General features: G+C 42.1%; 1 protein-coding gene across 1 annotated transcript; it reads left to right on the forward strand.

Moving 5' to 3' along the window:
• Nucleotides 1-6,852: 6,852 nt before the first annotated feature.
• On the forward strand, nt 6,853-23,064 carry Rwdd1 (RWD domain containing 1). The gene is made up of 7 exons (XM_034523703.2): nt 6,853-7,099; nt 13,721-13,786; nt 16,315-16,445; nt 17,963-18,106; nt 18,964-19,096; nt 19,551-19,613; nt 22,764-23,064. Exons 1-7 carry the CDS (start codon nt 7,027-7,029, stop codon nt 22,880-22,882), a joined length of 729 nt encoding a protein of 242 aa, XP_034379594.1. The 5' UTR covers nt 6,853-7,026; the 3' UTR covers nt 22,883-23,064.
• Nucleotides 23,065-26,488: the final 3,424 nt, after the last annotated feature.

Below are 26,488 nucleotides of genomic sequence, written 5' to 3' on the forward strand. Positions count from 1 at the left end.
CCAAGATTATCGGAGTGTGCTCAGCTGTTGTAGGCTATTGTAATCCAAGTCTCATGTCAGGGTATATGGCTCAAGATGGCTGCAAAGCTGATAGCCGCTTTCTGCTAAAAGTCGGCCCCCAACACAGGTGTGGTCGTGCATGCCTTTAATCTCAGCACTCAGGAAGAAGAGGTGGGAAGGAGGACCTCTGGGAGTTTGAGGTCAGCTTGGTCAGCAGAAGCTGACATGATGGTATACAAAATTACAAGTGAACATTTGACATTAAAGAACAGAAAAGGTGGCTGTTCAGCCTCAACTGGAAGAGACAGAACATAGACAACACTTAGTGTGTGTGTCTGTGTGCTCGTGTGTGTGCGTGGTGTGTGTGTGGTATGCATGCGTGTAGCATGTTCAAATGTGAGTGCACGTATGGGTGTGGATACTTGTGTATGCTTGCATGTGACATGTCTCTCCCTCTCTCCTTAGCTCCATGATACCATGCTGACATCAGGTATCCTCCCTGGTTGCTCTACACTTTACTGAGGCAGGATTCCTCACTGAAGCCAGAGCTTACAGATTCCAGTTTGCCAGCTAGGATCCCATGTCTCTGCTTCACAAGTGCTGGGGTCACAGGTAGTTGTCACATTTGCCTGGCTTTTACATGGGTGTTGGGAATCTGAACCACATTATGTATATATGTACCTTCTTACTTATTCTAAATCTTTTTTTTTTTTTTTTGTAAATCTACTATATCTTAGATAGACCCATGAAATCCTTTTTAAAGGATTTATTATTTTTGTGTATGTGTGTGTGCATCTGCATGTATTTTCTATGTGTATATCATGACCTCTATCATGGAGGTCATAAGAAGGCATCAGATCTCATGGAGCTGGAGTTACAGGAAGCCGGCTACAGGTGAATGGGGATGCTGAGAACTGAACTCGGGTCTTCTGGAAGTGCAGCAAGTGCAATTAACTGCTGAGCCATCAATCTCTCCAACTTCAAGATGGAAAGATGGTCCGTATCTCCAGCTCATGAAATTTAAAAAACACATTCTTTAATGCAATGACTTTCTTAAACAGACAGACAGCTCTGTTACTTACTGCATAGTATGCTAATTGATTGTACAAAGGAGTTTATTGTAAGGGGCCAAGAATAGCAGAAGACTCAAGCTTCAAGTCTTTCTCCTCATGGACAAAGTTTGAATACATGTACAAGAAGCAGACTTCAAAGCTGTGCAGTTGTGGTGCACACCTTTAATCCCAGCACTTGGGAGGCAGAGACAGGTGGATTTCTGAGTTCGAGGCCAGCCTGGTCTAGAGTGAGTTTCAGGACTACACAGAGAAACCCTGTCTCAAAACAACACCCCCCCCCCCAAAAAAAAAAAAAAAAAAAAAAGAAGCAGACTTCGGGACAAGGAGTGACAGTTTCCACATATACCACCAGTTTCATGGCTCTTGAAAGAGTGTCTGTGAAGAAAATAATGGTGTTAGTAAGATTAGGTGGTAGACTTGACCAACTGACAAAAAATTTTACCAATTTGACCCTTGCTTGTTCAGGCCCGACTGAAGGGTCAGTTGTTTCAACCAAATGGCCTCAATGTTCCTGAAATGCAACTTAGGCTACTGTTCCCACAGCACACACATCAGAATCTGGGGGAGGCTGTAACATATACAGCTTTGAGCCCTTCCAAATGAGTGGTTTTTAAAGCCATCTAAAACCAAGTGAAGCTGGAGGGTTTGTTTCCCCACCTCCTGACACCAGCTGGAGCTTGTGTGCCTTAGCACAACCCTGACTGGATCCTCCCCTTTCCTCACACCAAGGGTAACTTATTTGGGTTTTCATTTTAACTCAAGTTCACTTTTGTTTTGTGCATTTGATGTTATTTGCATTTTGTTTCACTAACTCTGTCCTATTTATTCTTTTGCTCCTTTGTTTTTTCTAGCAAGGGAGAGAAAATGTTCCCATCAGGCAAGAGTAAGACCACCACTTCCACAAAATTTGAGCCAGATTGGAAGCAAGCTTTATTAAATACTTGCTAGGATGACAGGCACTGGCCATGTCCACACTAGGCATTCTCAAAAAATGGCACCAAATATTAGTCAGAAGTTTATAAAGGCAAAACCCACAAGGTTCTTCCTTTGTCCAATTGGGGGCAAGCATATATCCTGACATTCTTCTGCCTATTGTGCCCTGGCCTGTGGGGCAGTGAACTGGGACTGGGAGACTACCTGAAAGAGAGAACTGGGGGACAAGGGTATGCAAAGAAGGACAGCAAGTCAAGAAGTCTGATCAAGCTGTCGAATTTTTATTGTTCCCACACCAGTTATATACACATAGAAGCAGGATATGGGGAGGGGGATGATGTAGGTTCTCTTTGTTTCTGGGGAGTGCAGGTATTCTTAGGGGGAGTACAGATGTTCTCAAGAACAGGAATATCGGCTGGGTGAAAAGTTTGCAGAAGAAACAGAGCAGAACAGGGTGCTAGGTACCTGTCCATAAGATCTATTGGTCGTTTGTTCTTATCTAAGCTAGTACTTTCCCACCAAGGCTACCTGTCCATAAGATCTATGATCATTTATTCTGATCTAAGCTAGTACTTTCCCACCAAGGCTACCTATCCACAAGATCTATAGCTATTTGTTCTTAACTGAATTAGTGCTTTCCCACAGAGGCCAAGACTTTGTGCCAATAGGCATGTATGACTGACTAAGGAGTTAATGTTTAAGCAGGGTCATTCCTGACACTATGGTACCTCACAGCCATCTGTGATCGAACACATTCTGGGCAGCTGGAGCCACCAACTGTGTTTACAGAAGTGAAAACACATAGCTTGTTATCCTATACAAATGTACCCTAGTGTTCCAGAAAGTTATCTGTTCGTATCACTTCTTGTTCTTACACAACCATACTAGAAGTGCAATTCCCTCAGAACTATTGCTGCCTTTGCTTTGTTGCCTAGATAAGACAGGTCCTCATCATGTATATGGTTTAAAAACGAAGCAGTGAGCAGGAGATGGTGGTGAGCTGGACCAAGCTGTGTGGGTGGTAGCTGGGTAGGCACACCCACATATCTGTCTGATGCCACACCACACAGCACCAGTGAATGGAAGACACCTAGAGGCCAGCCCACTGCCATGGGGCACTCACTGGCGAGCTACAGACACCCAGAAACCCATCTACTGCATGACCTGCCTGCACCAGGAGCCTCTATGGTGTGCAAGTATATGGAGAGCAGATGGGAGAGAGAGAAATTTCTTTGAGCATTATGAAGAGAAGTGGAATGGGAGATGCAAGGGTGGAGAGGAATAGTCTGATATGAGCAGCCTGCGCTGCCACCTGAGGTCATGGTGAAGTCTTAGCTGCCACTGAAAGCCATGTGTGGGTCCATGGCCATGCAGCAGCAGTGGTCTGTACCAATGTCTGTAGCTCATATTACTACTAACGACCATGCAGATGTCCCTAGTCTGGGCTGGTGCCTGGGACAATGCCTGGGACGTCCAAGGGCTGGGCAGAGCTGGGCACACCCCTCACTGGATGCTGCACTCCAGAGACCTAGCTCTACCCCTCACCTGCTGCAGCACTTAGGAGAGCAGGCCCTGGGCAGAACAGTTGAGCTGGCCCTGGTGGCAGAGGTGCAGGTAAGCCAGCCTGAGGGGTGTGGGTGAGAACAAGCTGGCCCAGCCACTTACCAGCTGTGAGGTGGCAGGGCAGGAGGGTGATATCTTCCTTCTCCTCGACACCTGTGGCAGTCAGGAGAGCTGGCCATGGGGTCATAAGAGTGGGAGAAAGAGGCCCTGTGCCTCACTAGCTGCTACACTAGGGAGAGCTGGCCCTGCCCCCTGCTGGCTGCTGCATTGCATGAGCTGGCTGGGGCAGTGTTGGAGAGCTTAACCTGGTAGTGTAGGTGAGGAAGAGCTGGTGGTCTGACCAACTCAGCTACTACCCAGGCCCAAATCCAGAGCTTTGAGTTGGCCCACCCCAACATCTATCTACCTTATCTATGAACTGCTGGAGAATGTGAAAGGGCCAGTCCTACAGATCGAAGCTGCATACATCCCAGTGAAGAGAGCCTAGTACTGGTGGTGTAGTTGAAGCCAGAGGCCACAGACCAGACCAACGACTCATTGCAATGAACATCTGAAAGTAAAGATGTGTGACACAACATGACACACTAGAGCTTCCATGAGGAGATGTCTCTATTTTTTAAATTTTTGCTTTTATCTTGTTTTGCAGGGATAGAGGAAGGTTGCAAGGGTACAGGGTGGATACAAAAGGATGGAAGGTGAGTGGGATTAGGGTGCATGATGTGAAACTCACAAACAATAAAATGTATAGTGAAAATTATTAAAATTCCGACCCAGTGCTTCTGTCTCGCCTTGTTCGTTGAGTTTCCGGATGAAAGACACAGTCATAGCCTTTATATTTACGATATGCCTTAAACTGCACGATAGCTGGGCAACTGCCTACCCTCCATGCTGTTAGAATCTATTTTCCTATTGATAATCTCAAGTTATTATTTACTATGTTCAATCTGGGCTGCTCTTAACTCCAATTGGGCAGCCCTCAGGGCCATGCTCTCTTGACCCTTAACCCATGGTTGCTTCTCCTTCCTCCTCTCCTGCACCTTCGTCTCAAGTGGTACCCCTCTCCTCCCAAGACTATGAAAACCTAAACCCCACTTACGTCTCTTCTGCACAGCAATTGGCTGTTGACACCTTTATTAACCAATGAGAATTAACTTGGGGGCGGGGTAATAGGGACTACATGCAGACTCCAGGTCTTGGGGGCCTGGCATTCAGCATTACAATAGATAGTAAAAGACACAACCTCAACTAGAAACCTCAACTAGAAAGTTAAAATTTAAATAAAGCAGCATTTGCCTCTGGCCAGGAAAGCAGGCAGGCTAACGACAGATGTTCACCTCACCCTCCTCTCCTCCAGTTCCAATCCCCCAGTCTCCTCTCCAGTTTTGTAGCAGACTACCTGGTTTGTCTTCTCCTTAACTCTGCCCCAATTCTTAGGGGAGTTAAGTGATATTGTAAGCCAAATGGACTTAACATACACAAAAAAATACACCTTCTTTTTCACACCTCAGAGAACTTCCTCAAAATTTGACCACATTCTTGAACACAAAGCAAGTCTTAACAGATAGAAAAAAACCTGAAATAACACCCTGAATCTTATCTGACCACCATCACAGATTAAAAACTGGACAACACTAACAAAAACCACAGAAAGCTTTAAACCTTATGGAAACTGAACAACTCACTCCTGAATGAAAATGAACACACAACATACCCAAACTTATGGGACAGAAGTAAAGCGGTTCTTAGATCCAAGTCCATAGCACTATCTACATAAAAAACTGGAGCCAGGCGGTGGTGGCGCACGCCTTTAATCCCAGCACTTGGAAGGCAGAGGCAGGCGGATTTCTGAGTTTGAGTCCAGCCTGGTCTACAGAGTGAGTTCCAGGACAGCCAGGGCTACACAGAGAAACCCTGTCTCGGGGAAAAAAACAAAAGACAAAAAACAAAAAAACCTGGAGAGATCTTGTACTAACAATTTAACAGTGCACATTTAAAAAGATTATCTTATTTATAAGCATTTTTTTTCTGTTGCTTACCTTACACAGTATTTGCCTATATACTACCGCATATACTTTAGTGTTTATTGGATCCCTCAGTGTGCAAATAAGTGGTGGCCCTGCATCTGTTATCTGGTGCCTTTTCTTGGGGGCCTTTTTTTTTTTCCATTGTGCTATTCTGATGTGTTAGTTTTTGGAGTATCTTTATATTATATTAAAACGTATTATATTATATTGTATTATATTACATATTGTTATATATTCCCCTGTACCTGTTTGTTGTCTAATGGGAAACAGAAATCTGGATGGGAGAGGGGATAAGGGGGGAGTAGGAGGGGAAACTGCAATTAGGATGAAAATCTATACAAGTAAAGCCAGCTTTAATACACGAGAAAGGTAGACAACTCTGCGTGAACATTTTTAGTATGTTTGAGGTATTTTTCCCAAGGTACATTTCCCTACATTTTGTTTAAGCTAATACGTGTTCCTTTATTATAAACAAATATAAACCCAAGTAACTGCTTAGTGTTCATTAAAAAAATCAAATTTAGCTGTTTTCTTAGTTTTGCAGTTACGGCATTTGGCATTTTGATTGTAGTGATGAACTTGAAGCTGACAAATCTATCAGCAGAAGTAGAACTAAATCAAAGGTTGAGTATTTTCCCCGGTATCTTATTGTAGTTTTTGCAATGTCAAATCTGTTACTAAAATCCGCCCCTTCATTGGTTCTCTGAAACACAACTGGAGACGTCTTTAGGCCAATTTTCCCCCTCGTTCACAACTTTAAAGTGCGGTCCAAGATCTAAACCTCTGGCTCGACTTCCAGCCTCTCTCCCGGGTTCCTCCCGGAATCTACAGCTTCTCCAGCAGCTCAGAACGAACCTCGCTCACCCCAAGTCCTCCCAGCTGGGCTTACAGGAGTGAGCACAGATCCAGCCATTGAATGTCTCAAGAAGCCGGTCCGGCAGCAGCCCAGAGGCTGATCAGGGCGAACACTTGGGTTAGGAACCCGGAAAAGCCAAAGCCCGCAGACCTCTGCGCCCGGCTCACGGCGACGCCACCACGCCCTGCGCGAGACCCAGACCAGACACATCGAGCGCAGAATGGAGATGCCTCTCTGTCAGGCCTCTCTATCAGAAGCCTGCAAAGCCCAGCAGCAGACCCTGGATGTCCTTCCCGAACGCCGGGCGGGGCGCCGTCACCCTCCAGCCAATCCCGAGCGGCCGCGAGCAGGCAGCGAATCGGAGGCCGGCATTCCAGGCGCGATCAGTCGAACTCCGACGCGGGGATCCGGCGGCCGGCAGAGCCCGGGCTGTTTTTCTGCCAGCCGAGCCAGGCGTGGCTCCAGGCCTTTCCACCCGGACTCTGCGCGTGCGCCTGCACGGCAGCCGGCGGCCGCGGTGTCCGCTGCAGCCTGCCGCCAAGGTATCGCAGATGCATGGGCAGCAACGCGGGCCACGATGACAGATTACGGCGAGGAACAACGCAACGAGTTGGAGGCTCTGGAGTCTATCTACCCCGACTCCTTCACAGGTGACTTTGGCGGTCGTCCGCGCCGGGGCGGAGGCCGGGGCCCTTCCTCCCTCTCTCCAGTCAGTTTCCAGCACCCGCCTGCTCCCTTCCCCACTGTCCTGAAATCCGAAGGTCTGGGTGGCTCGGTGGAGGCCCTGGAATTGATCCCGACCGCTTTGTCTTCGCGTAACCGCAAGCCGTCCAAGATTCACTGAAGCACGCGCGCGGAGGGAAACTCTGGCAGTGCGATGAGTTTCTCCTGAGCTGCTCAGTGTCCCCCCCCCACCCCCACCCCCTTACCCCCTCCTGTTTTAAGCTCTGGTGAAGTAGTAGCTGTTTGCCCTTCTGTGATGATTGGGATACTGACTTTTGAGAGCAGCACACTCGGGTTGTCTTTTATTTTCTCTAAGTCTAAGAGTGATCAGGCATTCTGCAGAATGCCCAATGAACGATGTGGCCTCTGTGGATCTTAGGTATCTTTAGATGTCGTCGAGGTTCTGGAGGCCCAGGGAAGGCTGGTAGGTGGCTTGTGCTTTGCCTCCTCCGGCCAGAGGTCCCCAGTTCTTAGACCCTGAAGACTTGGGTTGGGGATTCAGCCTCAGCTCAGATGTAGGGAGAGCAGACTGGAGGTAAGGGAAAACATCTGTGAGGAAATTCATTTGTAGAACCATTCCGTGTGAGTCCGTTTCCGTAGACAACCTATCTATGGTTTTGTCAAATTAGAGAAGCACTCAAGGTAAAGTCAGTAAGCTCGGGATTGCCGGGATTTACATTCCACAACCATTTCTCTTAAGTGTTGTCAAGTATCGCTTACTGTCTGAATTAAGAACGGAAGGCATATTACTTTAACTCCTAAACTCCAAATCATCCTTCTCATTGCTTAGCTTAGTTTTATTTTTTGGCTCCACTTTTTGACCAACTGCTTGCAATAGTAGCAAATTTTGTTCCGCTTTGCCAACAGGCAGATGTCTTTCAGCTACCCTTGTGTAGCTCCAGTTGTGTTCATGTTCTCTCGCACCAGCGATACAGCTGTGCTGCGGATGTTAAGGGTAGGTTTGAGACTGTCATTACCTGGATGAGTGTGTGTGGAGTCTGGCTCCCTTCTCTAACCTTGCTTATATGTCAATGTCAAACTAAAATAGAGCGCTAGTGTCAGTTGTCAGTATAGTCTGAATCACAATGTTTAGACCTTTCTAGTACGTTAGAAATATAGGCATGGCCAGGCAGTGGTGGCACACGCCTTTAATCCCAGCACTTGGGAGGCAGAGGCAAGTGGATTTCTGAGTTCAAGGCCAGCCTGGTCTACAGACTGAGTTCCAGGACAGCCAGGGCTACACAGAGAAACCCTGTCTTGAAAAACAAAACAAAACAAAACAAAACAAAACCAAAAACAACAACAACAAAAAAAGCATGAACCTTTTGTAGGCAGAAGCAAAAATGCACGAGGCAAACAATATTTTTAACTTGTCTTTCATATTAGGATATCCTTCACTAAATATTGTGCTTGTGTCTTACAACGGTGACATATTTTTAGGTCCTAAAGCAGTATTGTGTCGAATTTTACTAGGTCCCAGTAGTGGTAGTAAATGAAATTCTTGTCAAATGTACAAGTGCATGAGGAGCCTGAGGCAGGGTAACAAATGATGACTTACAAATATTTTGATTCACTCAGCTATTCCATAGCAGCCTGTTGAGCCTGCTTGTAATTCCTTTCTGTATCTGTACACATTTTTTTTTTTTTTTTCCCCTCTAGATAGGGTTTCTCTGTGTAGCCCTGGCTGTCCTGGAAATCTGTAGACCGGACTGGCCTTGAACTAAGAAATCCACCTGCCTCTGCCTCCCAAGTGCTGGGATTAAAGGCGTGCGCCACCACTGCCCAGCATATGTACACATTTTTGCAATGAATAAAATATCTTGATTAATTGTTCTTAGGGATTTTGTATTACTCTTGGTTTTTTTTTTGAAACCTTTTAGGGAAAAGGTAGGACTTTTAAATAAAATATTTCTGTGTTTGAACTCAGAAATTCTGAGGGTTTTTAAGGTTTGCAGTTTTGTGGCCAGTTGGATTTGTTTCCATACTTGCTTTCAGGCTTAAGAAAGTTACCTTGTTTGCCAGGAACAGTAGTTTTCAGTTTTTTTTTTCCCCCTTCATTTTGTATCTCATTTAATACTAGATTTGGCAAATGCTCAGTCAGATGAAGGAATTGGATCTCCCACCCTACCCTACCCCACCCTACCCTACCCCACCCTACCCTTTCTTTAGTACATACCCAATGAACTAGGAGAGAAGCATTTGTTAGGTCCACTGACCTTGTATGATATCAAAAAGGCGTACTTGTGGTCCACAGACCTAGCTGAACCTTAGGATTAGTTGCTGTTCTACTCGTGGTTTAGTGTTGCACTCAATCATTGTACTCGAGTTTCTTCTTTTTGCCTGTTTGGCAGCTTGGTTGGACTTTGGCTCTCCTAACAACCTGTATAAACCGACTCCACACCATTCTCCCACCAGTCATGTATCTGCTAAGGTAGTAGAATTATTTCCATTTCTCTATTAAAATGTCTGATAGAGGGGAGTTTTTTAGAAGTCCAAGGTCGAACTTTAGTAAGTCAAAATCAAGTTCCCGCTGGGCAGTGGTGGCTCTCGCCTTTAATCCCAGCACTTGGGAGGCAGAGGCAGGCAGATTTCTGAGTTCAAGGCCAGCCTGGTCTAGAGAGTGAGTTCCAGGACAGCCAGGGCTACACAGAGAAACCCTGTCTTGAAAAACAAAAACAAACAAACAAACAAACAAACAAACAAAATCAAGTTCCCTTAATTCTGTCTGCTTTAGCAAAGGACATCCTGTATGTGCTTCATCAGTCCCTGTGTAGTTGTTGTTGGCACCAAAATTACAGTGATAAAGAGGAAGAGGAGAGGTCCTATTGTAAAAGCAGGGTTTCTTGAGAAATACTTGTGATCTTCACACAGTGGTGGAAGGTTGGCACCTGTGGTGTATCCTACCTAGTCCATAGCAGGTCATTAGAACAAGCAGTGGTGAGATTATCACCAGGACTGGGAATCCAAGCCTGAGTCAGGAGAATGGAAAATTCCAGGCCAATATGGATTATGTGATGAAACCTCATCTTAAAGAACAAAAAATGTAGGGGTTAGTAGTTTTTGCAATTATAAGTACCCCCCACCACCACTCCCTTGGTTTTCTGAGATAGGGGTTCTCTATGTAGTCCTGGCTATCTTGGAACTCACTGTGTAGACCAGGCTGGCCTCAAACTCCTGGAGATCCTCCTGCCTCTGGCCCCTAAGCGCTGTGATTAAAGGTGTGTGCCACTACCTGGAAAACATTAGGTTTTAAAAGTAAAGCAAAGGTTTATTTTTATTGTATATAAGAGTCTCTTGGCAGCACCCATTCTTCAGAAAAGTTCCTTCAGGAAGGGGCTTCTGACTTTAGTTCTTGGTTATCTTTAAGGTCTCACAATCTTCGTCAAGGAGCAGCAGCAGCAGATAAAGGATTGGAGGAGGAGGCGGGAGGTTAGTTAGGAGATTTCCTGGTAACTGTTAGGAGGTGTATCTGTTTTCATTTTGTTGTAGGAACTTAGCCCATGTATAGAATTTTCTAGCATTTCTTTTTCTTAGCTGTACCCATTTTCCTTTATCTGCCCCTCTTCAGAGTGGCAGGTTGTTGTGGTGTTCTTTGCAAGCCTGGATTTCTTCAAGCATTTGATGGGAAGTAATGTAAATGTAAATACTTTATAGCAATTCAATAAGCATAAGATATTCCTTATGAGAAATAATACTGTTTTAGTTGTTGATCCTTCTGTTACTTGGGTGTTATTGTTCTTTGTCTTCATTAGATCATAACTTTGATACGCATGTGCGTATCAGCACACCTTGGAAATGCCAGGGTGATTCCTGTTCCTGACTTTGAGGTCCTATGGTTTTTTTTTTTTTTCCTTCTGTTTTGGTTCCAGTGCCCCATAGTCCTCTTGTGGTTTCTCATTGATTGGTAGTTCTCTCTCGTTTGATCCACCTTTTCTGTTGTCTAAGATTAGACCATTCTGTCTTTTTGTTAAAACCTCTCTGTGTCCTTTAGGCATCTTTATTTACTAAGTATTTATTAGGTACACAGTAAAGGACTCAGTCTACTTGAATTAGGCAATATACATTCAAGGGGAGAGGATAGCCCAATTCTTTTGGAAAACTGAGAGAGGATGAGTTAAGTGGAACCTGGGGAACAGTCTTTCAGAGGGACATAGCACCCGGAAAAGCAGGACTCTTCTAGTGCAAGTGGTGACATTGTTAGAATATCAACTAAGTGGTGGGATCTAGGAACTGAGAGCATAACAAGTGAGCAGGAACTCTAGATGACTGAAGGCCTCCTCAGGGGTTAATATGACCTAATTTGTCAGTGGGTCCTCCATGTACAAACTGTACAGTGTTCATTATAGACACTGTTACATGTATCAAACCCAGTGTTCTAAGAAGGGCTAGGTTTTCTAGTGTTCGGACCATATACTGCTTTCTATAAATGATCATAACTCATGGAGGACAAATAGAGAACTGCTTTTAGTGTTTGATGTTTGTCTCACCACCCCCCAACCCCACCCCTTTGACAGATTTCTCATAGCTAGCTAGCCTCCAGTGCCCTGTGTAGCTGAGGACATCCTTGAATTTCTGACTGTCCTACCTCCATCCTAAATGCCATCAGACCTGTCCTTAACTGCTGCTAAAAGCATGTAATGATGTGATAAAACCTCACTAGAAAATGGAGCAGAGATGGTGGTAGGGTGGGCGTGGTAGTGGGATTGTCCTTCACACCACACCAATACTTGTCCTTTGACTGTATAACACTTGTATCTTGTTTGTTGCTATCTTCTGTGGCTGCTGCTTTCAATCTGGCAAGTTTTTCCCTCTCACTTTTTCTCCAAAATAAGGATTCCTTACAAAGCTGCTGTTGCCCTTTGTCTTGTTTCTTTCTAATGATCTCATTAATCTAGTTCTAATGATTTCCTTAATGTGATAGCTTTAGTGATGACCAGAAGATCCAAATTGGATTCAGACCTTGTGTCCTCATTTCTGCTGGCCTACTCCTCACCTCTGCAGGTTTCTCTGTTGAAAATACATCATGCTTGGGTTCTTCTGTACTCTTGTTTGGCTTAGTGGCACCATATTCACAGCTGCAAACTCAACTTGTCATTACCATCTTAATTTCCTCTTATTCCCATGGCTCTGATCCTAGTTCAGAACCTCATTATCCTTGCCTGATTGGTTGTAGAGGTTGCCTAGTTTCATCTGCTTCCTATTTTGTGCACTGTTGCAAGATTTATTGTCCTGTGCAGAGATACAGTTCCAGCTGCTGAAAATGTTACTATCTAAGATTACACTGTCAAACATACTTTCACTAGTCCACTCACTCACTCATATATGCCCACACAACAGAAAACTAATTGTCTAAATGTTCCTTAGTTTCCCAACTGTTGTGCTCTGCCACTGGGGTATTCTAACACACATTCTCCTTCTTCATGCCTACTTGCTAATGTGCTATTCATGGCTTTTAGCCTCATTCAAATAACATCCCTGAAATTTATCAGCAGGGAATATTATCCTTTTTTTTTTTTTTGTTCGTTTTTTTATCTTTCTTTGTATCTCCCCCGCCCCCTTTTTTTTAAAATGAAGTCCTGTGTGGTTTACCAGCCCTGACAGAGCTGAAGAACCATATGCAGTTTATGTGAAAGCTCCATGGTTCAGTGTCTGCATCTGTGGCATTGAGGTGATGGTGTATTTGACTGTTTCTAAGATGCACATCATATATTTGAATTATGACTGAAAGGAAACTATATCTTGGCATCTTTTTAGTGGTATATAAGGTAAATTAATTGTGTTTAACCTCTTAAATTTAGCTGACTGTAGTTAAGAGTATAAAACTATGGTCTTGGTATTGGATTTAAAGGATTTTTCTTTAACTGCATAGCCCAGCACAAGTACAATGTGGTGCTCAGTATGGCTGTGTTTGTTAGACTAATTAATAGCCCTCTGGAGTCCTTGTTGGTACGTATGATGTTGGGTTAAAGCTTTGATTCCTGTGGTCATGGTATTTACATTTCATGACATGTTAATGCTAAGGAAGAGGAGACCTATCTAATGTATTGTAATAAACACCTAAAATTGGTAAGAACAACCTATCTGGGAGTATATAACAAGCCTTTAGTGCGTCTTCAGCATGGGGTATGCTGTCTGAGACTGATATACAGTTTGAGTCCAGGAAGAGTGCTTCATTGGTTGGGCAAACCGCTTTTGAGTCTTTGTAGATGTTTGACATGGTGTTTTAAACCTGAGTCGCGATGAAGGCCTCTGTTTTAAAACCATTACTGAGGAGATTTGAGGAAGGCCTGGACACTTGAAAGCTATGCAGTCTCCCTGGTGACTTGAGTCATCTGTGCTCTCCCAGAGTTCACACAGCTGCTGCAGACCAGGCCTGGCATAAAGCTTAGGCACTGTAGCCACCCTTTCAGCTAGGAGCTTTCTGGCTTATTTCTCACTTGGTTTTTAATATTAATCTTCTTCGTTATTTTTTTCATTCGTCCATTAGTTTAGTCCATTAAGCCAGTATTTGCTGACTTTGCAGAACCGCTGTGTGTGTTTTCTTGCAGTGTTATCAGAAAACCCACCCAGCTTCACCATTACCGTGACATCGGAGGCTGGAGAAAATGATGAAAGTAAGTAAGATGGAATTGCTCATGGTTTTCCTAGGCTCTTTCTGTAGTCAGTGTGCAGTGCACTGCAGGTGTGGAGGTGCTGTTATTATTGTGCATGACTGTTGTGTTTGTAGCCTGTGTTTTCTGTGTGCCTGTGACTTCTAGGGACAGAGGCAGGCTCTGTAGTTGGGCCTACAGAGTTGGTATGTGTGGTATTTAAAAGTGAAGCAGATAGGTTAACAATGCAGCAGATGAAGGGACAGTAGAGACTTGTTCAGAGAATTTGTCAAGTGATTTTTACCTTTTGATTTCTGCTATTTTCTTTGGAAGTGTAAATTATTTATTGACCATTTACTGTTATAAACAGGCTGAATGTATACCTATTTATTGATTCCCCCAAAGTAAAACAGTTTTAAATTAAATTAAATTAAAGTTAATTAAATTAAATTAAATTAATTAAAGTTAAATAAATTAAATTTCATAGTAGTATGAAGGTTATCTGTTTTTGGTCTAAGTCAGTTAATATAATAATTTAAAAGGTTATATATAAGCTGACAGTCTCAAGTATGTTTTTTTTTTTAGGTGGCAATACAAGTTTTGTCAGGAGGAGTCAGTCAGTTTTAGAGGTATCACTTGAAAACTGTTAGTTTCTTAATAATGGAAAATGAGTTCCACATTGAGGTGCTTTGAAATTTCAATGAAAAGATGTTAGACACAGTTATTCTTTCTGTACTTTTATAGATAAGTATCTACAAACTTTCCATTCAAGTTCCAAATAAATACTTCTTGAAGCTCTTCGGTATCAGGTAGCTATGTGAAACCAGTATGTGTGCAGAAGGCACTGCTCCTTGAGACAGAAGTTAACTTTCTTATTAAAGTTTCCAGAGAGCATTCTCATATTCTGAACAGTGCCTTTATTGGGAGCTAATAGCACTCTTATAAAAACAGCTGTGTACAGTTCATTTTTAGTTTGAAAAATGTTTTTAGCTCTTTGAAACAATGCTAGCTTCTGCTGGTTTTGTCTCTATCCTCATTTTAATGAACTGATGAGTAGAAGAGTAGGCAAGAAGAGTTGATACTTAGTGTCTAGACATAGCAGTATAAATGAATATTTAAAAGCTTGTCTCACTAGTATTTCAGGCAAGATAAAATGAAGATATTTCATCTCACCCAATAAATTTTCAGTGTTGAAGAATAGAGAAATATGCTGTTGTGAGTTTAGATTAGTACAGGAGAGCTGTTCAATCATGGAATGTAAGAAAATACCCTTTGTGTGTTTCTACTTATGGAATATTACTGTAAAGAAAGTATTTCAACACAAGTAAATGATACTTGGAATGTTATAATAAGCATAGTTCTGTCCTAACCAGGAAAGGGTGACATACTTAGCAAAGCGAATTGGAATGATGTACTTGGTAGGTTTGAGATTATAGATATGTCTATATATTTTGTTTCTTCTATCTTCCTTTTTTTGTTTTTATTTTTTAAAAGTTTATTGTTATTTTATGTACATGAGTGTTTCTGGGCTTGTATGTAAGTGTACATACCTGTTTGCTGCAGAGGCTAGAAGAGGGTTCAGATCCAGAGTTATGATAAACCACTGTGTGGGTGCTAGGAAATTAACCTAGGTCCTCTGGAAGAGCAGCTATTACTCTTAACTGCTGGGTCATCTCTCCAGTACCCGGTGTATGTTTGACTGTCTAGACGTGTAGAGATCAGAGGACAATCTTAGGTGTTGGTCTTTGCTTTGCATGGTCTGCAAGCTTTGTTCTGTGTCTGCTGTCTTGTCACTAGAATTCCATGTGTGCTATATTTTACCCAGCTTTTATGCGGCAAGTGCTTTATCCATGGATTATATTTCCTGCCTTTCATTCTTACTTTGAATTGGTAAATAATTATAGACATGGTCTAGTGCTCTGATTTGGTAAGTTTACATGTAGTGAAATGATTCAGTTACATGCATAGAGAGCATTATGGGTATCAATACTCTTCTGTAGTCAATATCTGGTTTTGTTTATAGTAGAAGCAGTAAGTTTTTTATGCTTTTTTTTTTTTAGCAGGTGTGGTAATACAAGTCCCAGCATTTAGCCTCTCAAAAACTGCCAGTGCAAAGACATGTCACTTAGACACTCAGTTAGCAACATCCTCCTGCCATTGTGTATTTGAATATGAATTCCACGCTCTAGCTAAGTCCTCTGCAGTCAGGAACTTCTGTGGTAAAGGCTGAATGTGAGACTATGGCAATAATTTTGTTAATACTATTTTGAAGTAGGTTTTTATTTAGCCAGGATTTTTTTTTTTAAATGGATTTTGTGTATCTTTCTCTGAAATACAGTATATTAAAATGCCACTAGGTGGTAAGTGGGTTTCATGGGCAAAGAGTTTCTGCCATTCTCTTGATTTCTTCAACTCATCTTGTTGAGGTTGTTGCTTATATTAGTAATTCTTTTGTGATACTTTTCACTGAGGTTACAAATCATTGACTCAATAGAAACACTGATTTTTATACTTTTAATATGTTCACATTAAACATTTCTCTTGTGCCTTAGCTGTCCAAACTACTCTCAAGTTTACATATAGTGAAAAATACCCGGATGAGACTCCCCTTTATGAAATATTCTCCCAGGAAAATCTAGAAGATAATGATGTCTCAGACATTTTAAAATTACTGGCTTCGCAGGTAAGGAAATCATTTTTCTTAATAGTAGCATATTTTATTGGCCTTTATTAAATGATGGCTAGAAAATGTTTTAGCTATATATAAATAGTACATTGACCAATCAGAATTCATGATATATGACCACAAAGCATCTTTTTAAAAAAGGCAAGATTTTTATTCTTTGAGAATTTCATATATTTATATAATGTTCCTCCCCACATTTCCCCTCAGCATAACCTCCCCCACCATCATGTCCTGTTCTTTCTTTTTTATTGTCTTAAAGATTTATGTTGCCAGGTGTTGTGGCACATGCCTTTAATCCCAGATCTCAGGAGGCAGAGGATCTCTGAGTTCTGGCCATTCTGGTCTGCAGACCAAGTTCCAGGACAGCCAGTAGTATACAGAGAAACTCTGTCTTAAAAACAAACAAACAAAGATTTGTATTATTCTTAATTATGCATATGTATGTGTATGTCTCTAGGTGGGTATGCTCATGAGTGCAGGTTTCCTCTGAGGTATCAGATCTCTGGACCTGTGGTTCCCGTCAGTTGTGACTGTCTGATACAGGATCTGGGAGCTGTACTTTCGACTTCTGAAAGAACAGTTTGTGCTCTTAACTCCACTGGGCTCTCTCTCCAGCCCTTGCTTTAAATAGCTCACTAAGGCCAATTAGTACTTCCAATATGCAGTGACTAGGGGCCATTTACTGGAGCACAGGCAACCCACTGTTGGCCATACCCCAAAGAAAAATGACTTATTCCCATAGAAGCTATCATCTGCTCAGAGCTCCTCAGCTAAGGGTAGGTCCCCATGCCCTCTTCCATCAATGCTGGGATTTTGGAAGGTTTGGTCTAATTCAGGTTTTGTATAGGCAAATATTATGGCTGTATTATGTCTAGAAGACACAGACCACCTCCCTATCCTCTCGATCTTACAGTCTTCCATGATGCTCTGAACTTGGGGACTGAATGGGCTGATAGACATGTCCCATTTATGGATGAGGAGTCAGCAGTCATTTATTCTCATACTTTGGGCTGTTATGATTCTCTTCATGGTTGGGTATACTTTGGGGTATTGAAGTCATCCACTCTGTTGTACTGGGATTTGTATCTGATGTTATGTATATGTCCTCTGGAAGTTCTCTTAATTATTAAGAAGTGACCCTTCATTATCTTCCTCACTAGTTTCTGGTTTGAAGTCTATATTGTCAGATTTTAGAACAGCAGTACTTAACTTGTTTCCTAGGTCTGTGTCCTAGTCATTAAAGACAAGGGCATATGTATTCCAGGGTGGCTTTGAATTCCCTGTGTAGTCAAGAGTTTCTGATCCTTTTACCTCCATCTCAGATTCTGGGATTTACTACTACTGTTTCTGGCTCTATACTTAAATTTAAATGTCTACGTATCCAACTGTTTGAGATAACTGAATAAGGAAGCATGGTATAAACATAGGATTTAGTTGTTAATAATTTTGTTTCTTTGGATGGTTATACTTTCCTGAGAAGTGTGTTTCTCCCCACCTCTGTTTGCTTTCCACAGGCTGAGGAGAACCTCGGCATGGTGATGATCTTCACCCTTGTGACAGCTGTTCAAGAAAAGTTAAATGAAATAGTTGACCAGATAAAAACGAGAAGAGAGGAAGAAAAGAAACAGAAAGAAAAGGAAGCAGAAGAAGCAGAGAAGGTATACTTGAAAACCTTGTTTTTTCATATTCTTTACATCTCTCTATAGCATAGTTGATATTTAGCTTTGATTTTTTTTTTTTAAAATTTATTTATTTATTTATTTATTAATTTATTTAAATGTATGTGAGTACACTGTCACTCTCTTCAGACACACCAGAAGAGGGCATCAGATCCCACTACAGATGGTGAGAATCACCATGTGGTTGCTGGGAATTGAACTGAAGACTTCTGGGAGAGCAGTCAGTGCTCTTAATCTCTGAGCCATCTCTCCAGCCCCCACTTTGATTTTTTTTTTTTTTTTTTTTTTTTTTTTTTTTTGATAATGTTAGTAACTTGCTTTTGGAAATCACAATAGTGAGACTAAAAGGTAAATTTTTCTAGGGTGAAATTTTGGTTGAGGATGTATTGTGAGTAACAGATGACAGATTGATAAAGCACACTTGTGTGCGATCAAGAAATGTAAATGCTTCCCAACAAGTCTTTTCACAGTGATGTAAACAGGGCCAACCCCAGACTCTAAAGTGAAAACGTGGTGGCAGTGTTTTCAATTGATATGTAGTGAAAGCATACTAAAACCAAGAACTTTCTTAGTAATAAACAGCTGTGGCGAGGACAGTAAGTGCACCACACATTAATTATCTTTATTGTTTTAAGTTTTGCAAGAAGAATGTTTTTAAAATTTGACTTTTCCAGAGTAAGATGCTGAGATTAAGTAGAGAGCTAGCCCAGGCAGACATCAGTAGTGTCTGTCCATGCTTCACTGTGTGGCTGTGGTTATCTAGAAGACAATCATTTGGCTTTATTTGTTAATTTACTATCTCATCGACATGACACCTGTGTCTTTCATTTTCTTAGAAACTGTTCCATGGCACCCCTGTTACGATTGAAAATTTCTTGAGTTGGAAGGCCAAGTTTGACGCAGAACTCCTGGAAATTAAAAAGAAACGAATGAAAGAAGAGGAACAAGCAGGGAAAAATAAACTAAGTGGTGTGTATGGTACCCCCTGGCCTGGCCAGTCCTCCCAGCCCACAGCCCACGCCATCTCCACACAGCAGAGATGACTGGGATAGATCTCCATGGCAAACATGCGCACACTCTTCACACACGGTCCATAGCTGCTCTATATACTATACTTCTGTTTTGTATTGGGTGAGTCTGGGCTTATAGTCTAGATTCTTAGACAAGAATATTGAGGACTAAAGCCTTCAGAGTGATAGAATCAAACTCATAATTTTCCATTCCTGGGGAACCTAGGCTTTTCATGATTTCTGTCTTAGTGTGAATACATATCTTGCATTCTGTGCTATTGCATAATTCATAGATGTATTGAAATTCTCAGAAACGCAGATGTTCAGATTTGTTTTCTTGGGTCTTACCCTTGTGATTACAGGGGATAAAGCAATGCTATCCTATTTTAATTAAATATATTTATTTCTTTTAGGGAAACAGTTATTTGAAACAGATCATAATCTTGATACATCCGATATCCAGTTCCTGGAGGATGGTAAGTTACTGTTATACTTCCTTGTGGATATAGTATATATGAAAAGCAGAGGACTATTTTTATTGAGTGTGAAAATTTCCTACCAGCCTGTTAAAAACAAAATTTTGAAGGTTTAACAGTTGATCAGTTTATATACTCAATCTAATTGTATAGCGATGTATGTTTTTAAGTTTTCAGATGACTTAAACACCTCAAGGATGGCAGTTATAGTGTATAAGCCTCCTCAGCTGGAAACTGATGTAGCATGACTCAGGTCACCGTTTTGCTCAAAAGTCTGTATCACAGATGTGGGAGAACTGAATCCAGGGTCCACTCTGGGTTTATAGAAGCTTATATGTGGAGCTTCCAGAATCCTCTGCAGAGCAGCCCGCCCTCCTTTACTGTGTAATTGTTGGAGTTTCTTGTCCTTAAGTTTCACCTCTTTGCCTCCACCCCTCCCTCCTGTTCTTGATTTGCATATTATCATACCCACCCACAGATGCTTACGTGCTGGCCATCCTTCCCACTTTCCACACAGCAAAAAGCAGCATGGGCCACTTCCTGCCTCCTGCAGCTGATGGCCTGCTTGTGTTTACACTTGGACCCATGCTTATCAAACCTGGTTGAAGTAGTACCTTTTTCAGGTTGTACAACTCATTACCCTCTTATGTCTACCCTGTCCTTTGGCATTCTCTAGGCCTGGCTTCTCAAACATGCCCTGGATTATCTGCTGGAGAAGAGTAGGTACTGCTGATGTGGCCCACTGCTAAATCATTCTTCTTAACCTTGCAGGAGCCTTTGCTGGCACTTGCCCTCTTTTCTTCCTGGTGATAAGAATGGAACCTAGGGCCTTGTGTATACACATCAAATGCTTTGTCATTGAGCTACACTGTTAGCTCTCAATATGTTTTTTTTCCCCATTAAATATATTATTACCTTCTCTAGCTGATAGGTCAATATTCTTACGTTTATAATCTTAAAAACAAAACTTGAAGCTAGGCATGTTGGTTTACTATCTGTAATCTGTGCACTTGGAGACTAAACAAAACTGCCTAAGTTTGAGGGTGTTCTGTTCTACACTGTGCGTTATAGGCCAGTCTGAGTTATAGAGTGAAACTGTCTCAGACAAACCAAAGCCAAACATCAGAAATTTACCAGGATATTCTCTTCTGCTTTGCTGAGAAATTTCAGCTCCCTCATTCATCTTACTCTCTTGTGCTTCAGAAACTTCATTAGTCTACTCCCTCCCTCCCTCCCTTGTTTCAGTAGTGTCTCACTGGATATAGTAGTGGCTGGCCTAGAAAATTGCTATGACCAGACTGGCCTTGAACTCAGAGATCCTCCCGCCTCTGCCTCTGAGTGCTAGGGTTAGAAGCATGCTTCAGCATGCTTGGTTTCACTTATCCCTGACTCCTTTATTCTTGACCTGTGGGTCAAGGAATCTCTTCACCTCTAGTAGATTTCCCAGAGAGCTGCTGAGTCTACCTTGGAAATACCCCCAGCAATTTTCTTCTCTCATTTGAAGATTTTATTGTTTTTGCCTGGACTTATTGTAGCCACTTAAATCATTCTCTCAATGTCTTTATCTTTTTCTCTTTAAAGATTTATTTACTTTATATATTCAAATGTTGGACTGCATGTTACCATGTTCATTGCATGTGTGCTTAGTGGCCACGGAGGCCTAAAGAGGGTATAGCATCCCTGAAACCGGAGTTATGGATCTGTGAGCCACCATGTGGGTGCTGGGAATTGAGTCTGGGTCCTCTGGAAGAGCAGCCAGTCCTCCTACTATCTCTCCAACCCATGAATCTCTCTGTGTCTTAGAGCCTTGAATATTCTATAGTTACTGCTCTGCTTCTGAGAATGTGAAACTCATATTTAGCTATAAAACTTTAGAATTCTTTGGTAGGGGAAAAATATGTAGTTCCATTTCAGTCTGGCCTTACCTGTGTTACTTCCAGATATTTCCCTTAAGACTCTTGTCTTTTAATTGGAAATATCAAGATCTTATTGTTTTGAACATACATTTTATATACTTTTACAATTGCTTGTCCAGACCTTCATATTCTGTTGGATTCAGATGTTCCCTGAAGATGCTTGAGAAGCCTTCACTGCTCTTGACTCAGTTACTCTGTGGCCTGGACTCAGGGCATTGTCATTGTACTTCTGGCTGTGAGCCTAGCCTTTAATGGCTGAGCCGTCTCTCCAGCCCTATAGTATTATTTATATAGACTGTAGTTTATATAGTCTCTCTATATTCTCATTGGATTGAATGTCAGTAGACTAGACTCTTAAGAGGGAAGGAAGATAATGTTTGCAAGGATGGAGGAGTGCTATGGTATCCTGCTGTATCTACTTCAGGCCGTCTGCAGGGTAAGTTTGCTGAGGCGGAGCCTGGCCAGTGCTTCTCATAGGACTTAGACATTTAGAGCCTTTGCCATCTGATGTATGTAAAGGGAACTAGGCAAGTCCCAGCTGACAGTCAGTTCCCAGCTGACAGTCAATTAAGTAAGAAGTTACAGCTCAGCTTTGATGATACGCATATCTGCTGCCACTAGGTGAGCTGAGCTGTGGGGCTGGTCTCAGTGATGGTCCACCAGTGAGTCCCCATTTTCAACTATAGCTTGCTACATTGTCATTAAGTGTTCTTTGAACCTGTTTTATTTTTTTTTTATTTTTTATATTTTTTTGAGACAGGGTTTCTCTGTGTATCCCTGGCTGTCCTGGAACTCACTCTGTAGACCAGGCTGGCCTTGAACTCAGAAATCCGCCTGCCTCTGCCTCCCAAGTGCTAGGATTAAAGGCGTGTGCCACCACCGCCTGGCTATGACTGTGAAGATTGGAGTTGCTCTTCTATTGTCAGAGTCTCTGCTGATCAACTTCAGAAGGGTTTCCACTGGTAGCCTGGGAGTCATCACTATCCCCGCCCTCCTATCCCCCCCACACACACACACACACACACACACACACACACACACACACACACACACACGCACACGCGCGCACACATACCAGTTTTTTTTTTTTTTTCTGGATTATAAGGTGAGGCTGTCTTACTCTTCACACACACACACACACACACACACACACACACACACACACACACACACCAGTTTTTTTTTTTTTTTTTTTTTCCTGGATTATAAGGTGAGGCTGTCTTACTCTTCACAGCTGGGAACAACGTGGAGGTGGATGAGTCATTGTTCCAAGAAATGGATGATTTGGAGCTAGAAGATGGTGAGGATGATCCTGACTACAATCCCGTTGCCCCGGGGAGTGACTCAGACTGACGGACTGTCCCTGTCTCCAGAGAGATGTGACCGCCACAGCATCTGTGGCTGTGCTGAGAGGGTTTGATCTTCCTTTCTTTTTTTTTTTTTTTTCTAAGAAAAAACATTTTTCAGGAGAATATTCTTCTGATAGCTTTCATCATTGAACTTAATAAACTGCCCATAAAATTTCAAATATAAAATGCCTATTTCCTCTTATTGATGAACAATTTAGATGTTTTATCATTTAGTGTTGGAGAGGGCTCCCGCCGCCTGTATCACTGATGTAGGCTGCTGCTGTAGATGCATGGCTTTATAAATGAGGAATTGGCGTGACTCAGGATTTCTGTGCTGAAGTCAGTGGTTACTTTGGATTCCAAGTGTCTTACAAGAAGAATGAGTGAGCAGAACAGTAACCCACCTGAACTCCTAGTGCCTGACACAATAATTTTGAATTATAACAAAATTAGAAGCTCAAATACTATTTAGGGAGGAATGAAATAGACTTTATTACAGTGGTGGTAGTATTTGAATCAGAATTTGAGGGGTTTGAGGTATGCATTCTTGGGCCCTTTGTGGGTTATAGCCAGAAACAGTGGATCCCAACCTGATTTTAAAACAGTTCTGTCTCATTGCAGCAGATCTAGAGGTGTTCTAACATACATTTCTGACTGAGCCACTGGTCTCTTGGTTTGTCTTACCTGGGTTAGTGTTTTTCCTGCCAGTTAGCCAGTCCAAAGACTCTCTTGGGACTGTTCATTATTGGAAGAGAAATACATCTAGATACATACATATGGGATGCCCTCTTCATAGTAAATTGAGATGGTTGGTTGGTGCATCAGATTGGTGAGCTAGGCTTCCTGTGAGCTACCCAATCACTACAGTTTTGAAAGGTTGACTTGACCCTGGTGGGAATCACTTGTAGTATTTCAAGTATCTACTTTCAGGCAAAAATGTCTGTCACATACCCAGAAATGCAGTCTTAACCACATAGTTATTTTTGGAATGAGACTTATGATTAAAATCAAACTATTTAAAATAAAACCATCATGCTGGGATTTGGTGGCATTGTACTTTAATCCCACCACTTGGGAGTTGGAGGCAGGAAGATCTCTGAGTTTGAAGCCAATGTGGTCTACAGAGTGAGTTCCAGAGCAGTCAGGGCTACACAGAGAAACCCTGTTTTGAAAAAAACAAAAAACAAAAAATATAAAATTGTCATTATAGAATTTAATACTTTTTGAAGTTTTTTTTAAGTTGGTCTTGATGCCAGGCGGTAGCAATAACTTTCTGCATTTCTATGCAGAGAGCCAAAAGCTTGCATTCTGTGAGCTTTCTGTTCCATACAAGAGATGCTGAGAAGCTGATCAATAGATGTGGAAGAAGCTGGGAAAAGCTGTGCAGTTGGGGGAAGTAAGCATCGAGGAACAATGTGCCAAGGTTAGCCTTTGACCCACGTGCCAAGGAGTCCCTCTTTATTCATGTGACTTAAAAGATTTTTAGGTGTTTTGGTACTGAAGTGGGTTTCCACCTTGGTCTTTGGAGAATGTAGAGAAAGCAATGATAAAAAGGTAACCTGGCTACTTCTATTGACACTTCAAGATTTGTCACAAGAATATAAATCTCAGTTGAATTCACATTCTGGGAGTAAGCCCATGACTCCGCTTGTGTAGCAGGCTGACTGGTGGATGTGGGGAAACTTGCTTGGTTTTTTGTTTTTATTTGTGCCAAGACATGAAAAATTAGTAGGATAAAAAGGGAAACACGTCATCATGCTGGATCCTGTGGCACAGGAGCACTGGGGAGGGAATATGTAAATTATGGAAAGAATGAGAGTTGTTAGGATTGTTCAAACTAGTCTTCTCTTTATACCTACATTCTTGAATAAGACCTCATCCTCTTATCCCTTCATGCTCTTTTTGCCAGCAAAGATACTCAGGGGCAATTTGAAAAAGTGCTAATTGAGGCAGCATGTAGATGAATATTGTTCAGTTGAGGTCAGATGGAATGGTCAGTGTCATCTCATTGAAAAGAGGAAAAGAGTTCATTACTTTTCACAAACTGTGTGTCTAGAATATGTGTAAGCAGCCAGAGATGAGCTCTTGTACTCCAGAAGATGCCTGTGAGGTGTTAACATGTGCATGTTACCCATTGTTGTTACCACAGGCTTCAAATGTAGGGAGGTGAGCTCTCTGACATCACTTGAAGTGTTTTGTGTCAGGTTGGAAGGTGAAGCAGGAGTATGTGTCAAAATGATCACCTGCTAACATTGAAGGAACTATCAGTAGTAGGTGAAGCTCTCAAAAGCTGTGGAACATGTAGTGTGTACACAGGCAAGTGGCAAGCTTGGCATGCAGTGTGCCCACAGGTGGGTGGCATAACTACTGTCTGGGTAGCAGACACATATGCTTCCAAGAAGATAGTAAGTTGTCATGCTTCTGCTGTTTAGGTGAAAGTTCATGTGACCTGTTTGTCAGTTTACTTCTATCAAAAGATGGCTAAAGGGGTTGTTTTAATTGTTAGGACACATTCATCAAAGGACTTTTATTTATATCATCAAAGAAAAATGACCTATGCTGATTTTCATTTTATATTTATATGCATTCTCTAGTGAGAATGACTAAATTGCCACCCAATTCTTATCCTTGATCCAACCTCAGCTAATTGCATAGACATTGTAGATGTGCAGTTTAAAACACACAGATTTTGTTCCAGTTGCTTACTGGGAACAGTCACTTAAAAGTTCCGTAACTGGATAGCTGTTATATGTCGTTTGTGCTTTGTGGTAGTGTTACTGTTTTCCCTTCTCCCATGAAGAGAAATAATGCAGTTCAGTCCAGAGTTTTACTATTGTGACCAGAACCTTCCCCACTTTTAACTATCACAACAGATATGTTTAATAATAGATGAGATTTTCAGTTGGTCCCTGAACTGGTCAACCTAGTGCACTGTCCGCGGTCCTGAATCATAATGTTAAATTGGGTTGTTTTCCTTAAGTGTATGATCTAGGTAAATATTTCAGAAATATGGACCCAAAGGAGAAGATAGAATGCAGTAGGTAGAAAAGGAGGTAGAAGGAAAAAGAGAGACAGACTGACAAATACTAATGGAAAAGCACAGCCTTGCAAAAAGAGCAAGTTAGGAGAAGGCGGCCAGAACTGGGGAGAAGGGTGTTCTTAGGCATTTATTGTGTTACTGTTCTTGACGGTGTCTTCTCCACAAAGGAGAGCATTTGCCTTGGAAAGCCTCTGTGTGGGAGCATCTGGTTGTTGACTTTTAGACAACACAGCACGCAGTGGGATTCACTACACACAGAACTTTCTTGAATTTTTATAGGTCTTCTTTTTCCTTAACAAGATTAAAGATTAAGCTGAACAGTGTGAGCACATACCTTTTAATCCCAGGACTCGGGAGGCAGACGCAGGTGGATCTCTATGTGTTTGAGGCCAGCCTGGTCTACAGAGCAAGTTTCAGGACACAGCCAGAGCTGCACAGAGAAACCCTGTCTCGGGGGGAAAAGTGAAGGATAAAATATTGAAGACCTTCAAAACTGCTTTGTGATAGGGCAACACACTGAAAATATCTAGACTTTCCAGCCACAGCAGAGTCAGTGACAGGAAAAGGGAT

This window comes from Arvicanthis niloticus, chromosome 20 (genome assembly GCF_011762505.2).
Source record: "Arvicanthis niloticus isolate mArvNil1 chromosome 20, mArvNil1.pat.X, whole genome shotgun sequence".
Classification (NCBI taxonomy): domain Eukaryota; kingdom Metazoa; phylum Chordata; class Mammalia; order Rodentia; family Muridae; genus Arvicanthis; species Arvicanthis niloticus.

What these genes read in the sequence shown, in the direction of transcription:
- Rwdd1 (XM_034523703.2), top strand. Translation starts at nt 7,027, where the DNA reads ATGACAGATTACGGCGAGGAACAACGCAACGAGTTGGAGGCTCTGGAG. An exon ending in GGCTGGAGAAAATGATGAAA is followed by an intron (nt 13,787 to 16,314) that starts GTAAGTAAGATG and finishes CTTGTGCCTTAG; the next exon opens with CTGTCCAAACTACTCTCAAG. An exon ending in AGGGAAAAATAAACTAAGTG is followed by an intron (nt 19,097 to 19,550) that starts GTGTGTATGGTA and finishes TATTTCTTTTAG; the next exon opens with GGAAACAGTTATTTGAAACA.